Here is a 3758-nt window from a genome sequence, read left to right on the forward strand (position 1 = left end):
ACTCTAAACCTTCTGTCTTTGTCCCACAGGAGGATATCCTTTGGTCAAATCTGTGAGTGGCTGTGCTAGTTTGGAGTAATGAGGTACGAACCGGCGATAATAGCCACAGAAATCCTGAAAAGAACGCAGATCTTTCAAATTCAATGGGAGGGCCATCCTTGTACCATCTCCACTTTGTCAGTATCTGTGGAATTTCCTTCACGGTTTATTACATGCCCTAAATATTTTACGGTAGTCTGGCACAGTCTGCATTTGTCTATGGATAGCTTCAATCCTCGCTGCTTTATTTGAACCAATACTTTAAGCAATCTGTCATGTTCTTTAAGAGCTCTCCCAAGCACTATGACATCATCCAAATAAACAAATATCTCCCGGTAGCACATGTCTTCGACTGTTTGTTCCATGGTGCGCTGGAACGTAGCTGGTGCTCCCTTGATTCCTTGTGGCATTTTTATGAATTCAAAGAATCCAATGGGACAGATAAAAGCAGTTTTGGCATGATCATTCGGATGCATCGGAATTTGGTGATATCCATAACGAAGATCAAGTATGGAAAACCATTGGCTCCCCTGAAGGCAATCTAACGCCTAATCTACTTTAGGGACAGTATATTGATCCACTATGGTGCGATTGTTCAAGGCGCAGTAATCAATACATAAACGTATATCACCATTTTTTTTTCTAGTGACTACAATTGGTGAGGCGTATGGACTTTCAGAGTCTGCAATGATGTGATTCTCCAAAAGATGTTTTAAGTGCTGCTTAACATCATCAAAATCATCTGGAGCCAACCGTCTAGACCATTCTCTGATAATGCTGTCATCCTGTAGCTTAATTCGATGTTCCACACCTTCTGCTGTACCTAAATCCCAATATCTGACTGAAAATACTTGTTCCCGAAGGGCGAGCATGTATATTAGTTGATCTCTTTCACCATTTGAATTATCGCTGCCTTGGAAAGATGCTTTCAATTTGGTTATAAATTCATCAGCAGAGGAAATCAAGGTATTCGGTTCGGTTGACATAGAATCGGAAGAAGCCATCTGTACAGCATAGGAATTACAAACATCTAAGGGTAAAAGGTCATTACTAAGTCTCTCTTGCTCTGCACACCATTCAGATAGAGTCCTAAATAAATGAGAGATAGTTCCTACAATAACGGTTACAATCCCTTGATCAGAGGGAGAATCAGTGCAAACCAGCGCCAGAAATGGAAGTGGATCCTGATAGTTATTGGAGTCCAATGGAAATTCAATTTGAGTACTTACATATCCTAGATAAGGGAACTTCTGATTACTCAGAATCAGATCAAAATCACTATTCAATCAATTTATATAATTTATGTGATGCTATAGAGTTTTCAGTGGTAGGCACTACCACTTTGACATGTTTCAGTCTTTTTCTCGGTTTTTAATTTGTACTTCCTCCAATTTTACCTCCTTAATCAAGTCTCCTAACAAAGGAGGAGGAATCCTTGTCATACTACATCTCAGTCTCTGCGCTACCGGATTACTGGTGAGAGCTCCTGTAAGTAGATGTTTCATCCTTCGTACATCTATATCTTTGGCCTCTATTCTCCCTTTGTCCAGTAATTTATACAGTATTTTATCTAATCTATAGATATATGTAATAAGATTCATTTTGTCCCTGGAAAGTATGATTTAGTCTTGGCAGTATGTCCCCTATATCCTCTAATGTTTCAAATGAGTAATCCAAAGCATCCACAGAATCTTTTAAGGTGGCATTTGGATTACTTCTTTTGGTAGGATGAATAATGCCCATGGCTGGACCCCTCAAACTCTCCACTATTCTCTGTTTCTTTATGTGTTCTGGACAGCTCCATTCTTCTGAATGCTGAATGGCAGCTTCTCTGCATGCATCGAAACTTTCTTCCCCAGTCGGTACAGGTATAATTCCAGAGAACACTCTTAACCTTCTATATCCTCCCTCGTAATGCCATCGTTCAAAATGACTGACTACTTTGTCCATAGCAGCATCTACATGGGGTTCTGTGCCATCTCCACTTTTAGATGGGTCTATAGCTGATTCACCTACAATGGGATAACTACCCCCTACATCCCCTCCTCCATCTATCTGACTATCACATTCTACAGGGACTTCTTCACTAGTATCCTGGGGATTTATAGGCCATTTAACCTGCAATCTTCGACCTGGAACACTCTCTACCATAATGTTAGCAGGAATTAAAGATGGATCAAATTCATTACTATTGGTTATCAATACTGCACATACATATCCCAAATTACCTTTCCATTTATCACTTAAGGATGGGTGTTTAATCCCATACCATTTCTTCATTTCCCTAATTATGTCCTGATCAGTGATGCCTACTAAATTTCCTCCAATACCTACGCTACATCCAATATCCACCCCTTGGCTTTTACCCCAAGCATATATATCATCTCCACTTATACAATCCATTTCCATATATTTATCTCAGCAGTATGCCTCCAAATGTAACCCTATGTGAAGTAATATTATAAGGTTACCACCCTCTAATTTTTTTTAGTGCCTCCACCCCAGGGCCGCAACTATGTGTATGCCGATGGTGCCTTGCCCGCAGCGCATATGCACTGTAGGTGCACCATCCAGCAGCACCAGCCACAAGGCTGCTCAATAGGAATTAATCTGCCAGGAGGCGTCCACCACACTGCAGTACAGCACTAGTGAAGACACTGGCAATAAACTACAGCTTCCTGCAGCCCTTGCTGCTGGAAGCTACTGGCAGCAAGGGCTGCTGGTAACTGTAGTTTATTTCCAGTTTCATCACAGTCAGAGAGAGTGGGTCTGACAGTGTGATGCAGCCCCCGCGCTGTTACTGTTGCCAGCCCGACACTGCAGGAGAGGAGACACAGAGACAGGTCCTCGCTGCTGGGAGCTGAGCTCTCAGGTTGTCAGGGGGTGGAGACAAGCTCAGTTAGAAGGAAGAGACAGAAAATGTGTAAGTTTGTCACTCTCTTCCTCATATCCCTCTGTATAGCTCTCTCCTTTTTCTCTACCTCTGTATAACACTCTCCCCTCTCTTATCTTTCTTATCTCTCCTTCTATATAAAACTCTCCCATCTTATCTCTCCCTCTGTATAACACTCTCCCCTACCTTATCTCTTCACCTGTATAACACCTTCCCCTATCGTATCTCTCCCCCTGTATAACACTCTCTCCTTCCTCATCTCTCCCTCTTTATAACACCCTCTCCTTCCTCCTCGCTCCCGCTGTATATCACCCTCTCCTTCCTCATCTCTTCCTCTCTATAACACCCTCTCCTTCCTTCTCTCTACCTCTGTATAACACCCTGTACTTCCTCCTCACTCCATCTGTATGACTCTCTCTTCTTCCTCGTATCTCCCTCTGTATAACACTCTCCCCTTCCTCTTCTCTCCCTCAGTATAACACTCTCTCCTTCCTCTTCTCTCCCTTTGTATTACAGCCTCTCCTTCATCCTCGCTCTCTCCATATAACACTCTTCTTTCTCGTATCTCTCTTTGTATAACACTCTCTTCTTCCTCGTATCTTTCTTTGTATAACACTCTCTCCTAACTCTTCTCTTGCTCTGTATAACACTTTCCTTCCTCTTCTCTCCCTCTAAAACACCCACTCCTTCCTCCTAGCTCCCTCCGTATAACACTTTTCTTCCTCTTATCTCTCTCTGTGTAACACTCTCTTCTTCCCCTTCTCTCCCTCTATATAACACTCTCTTCTTCCTCTTCTCTCTCTATATAACACTCTCTCCTTCCTAC

At 42.4% G+C, this 3758-nt stretch overlaps 1 protein-coding gene across 1 annotated transcript; it reads right to left on the reverse strand.

Annotated features, from left to right (window-relative positions):
- Window positions 1–1614: 1614 nt before the first annotated feature.
- Window positions 1615–2442, reverse strand: LOC134932113 (paraneoplastic antigen Ma2 homolog). The gene has a single exon (XM_063926253.1). The coding sequence runs from the start codon at window positions 2440–2442 to the stop codon at window positions 1615–1617; it is 828 nt and encodes a 275-aa protein (XP_063782323.1).
- Between the last annotated feature and the right edge of the window lie 1316 nt (window positions 2443–3758).

The sequence above is a fragment of the Pseudophryne corroboree genome, chromosome 1 (assembly GCF_028390025.1).
Source record: "Pseudophryne corroboree isolate aPseCor3 chromosome 1, aPseCor3.hap2, whole genome shotgun sequence".
NCBI lineage: Eukaryota > Metazoa > Chordata > Amphibia > Anura > Myobatrachidae > Pseudophryne > Pseudophryne corroboree.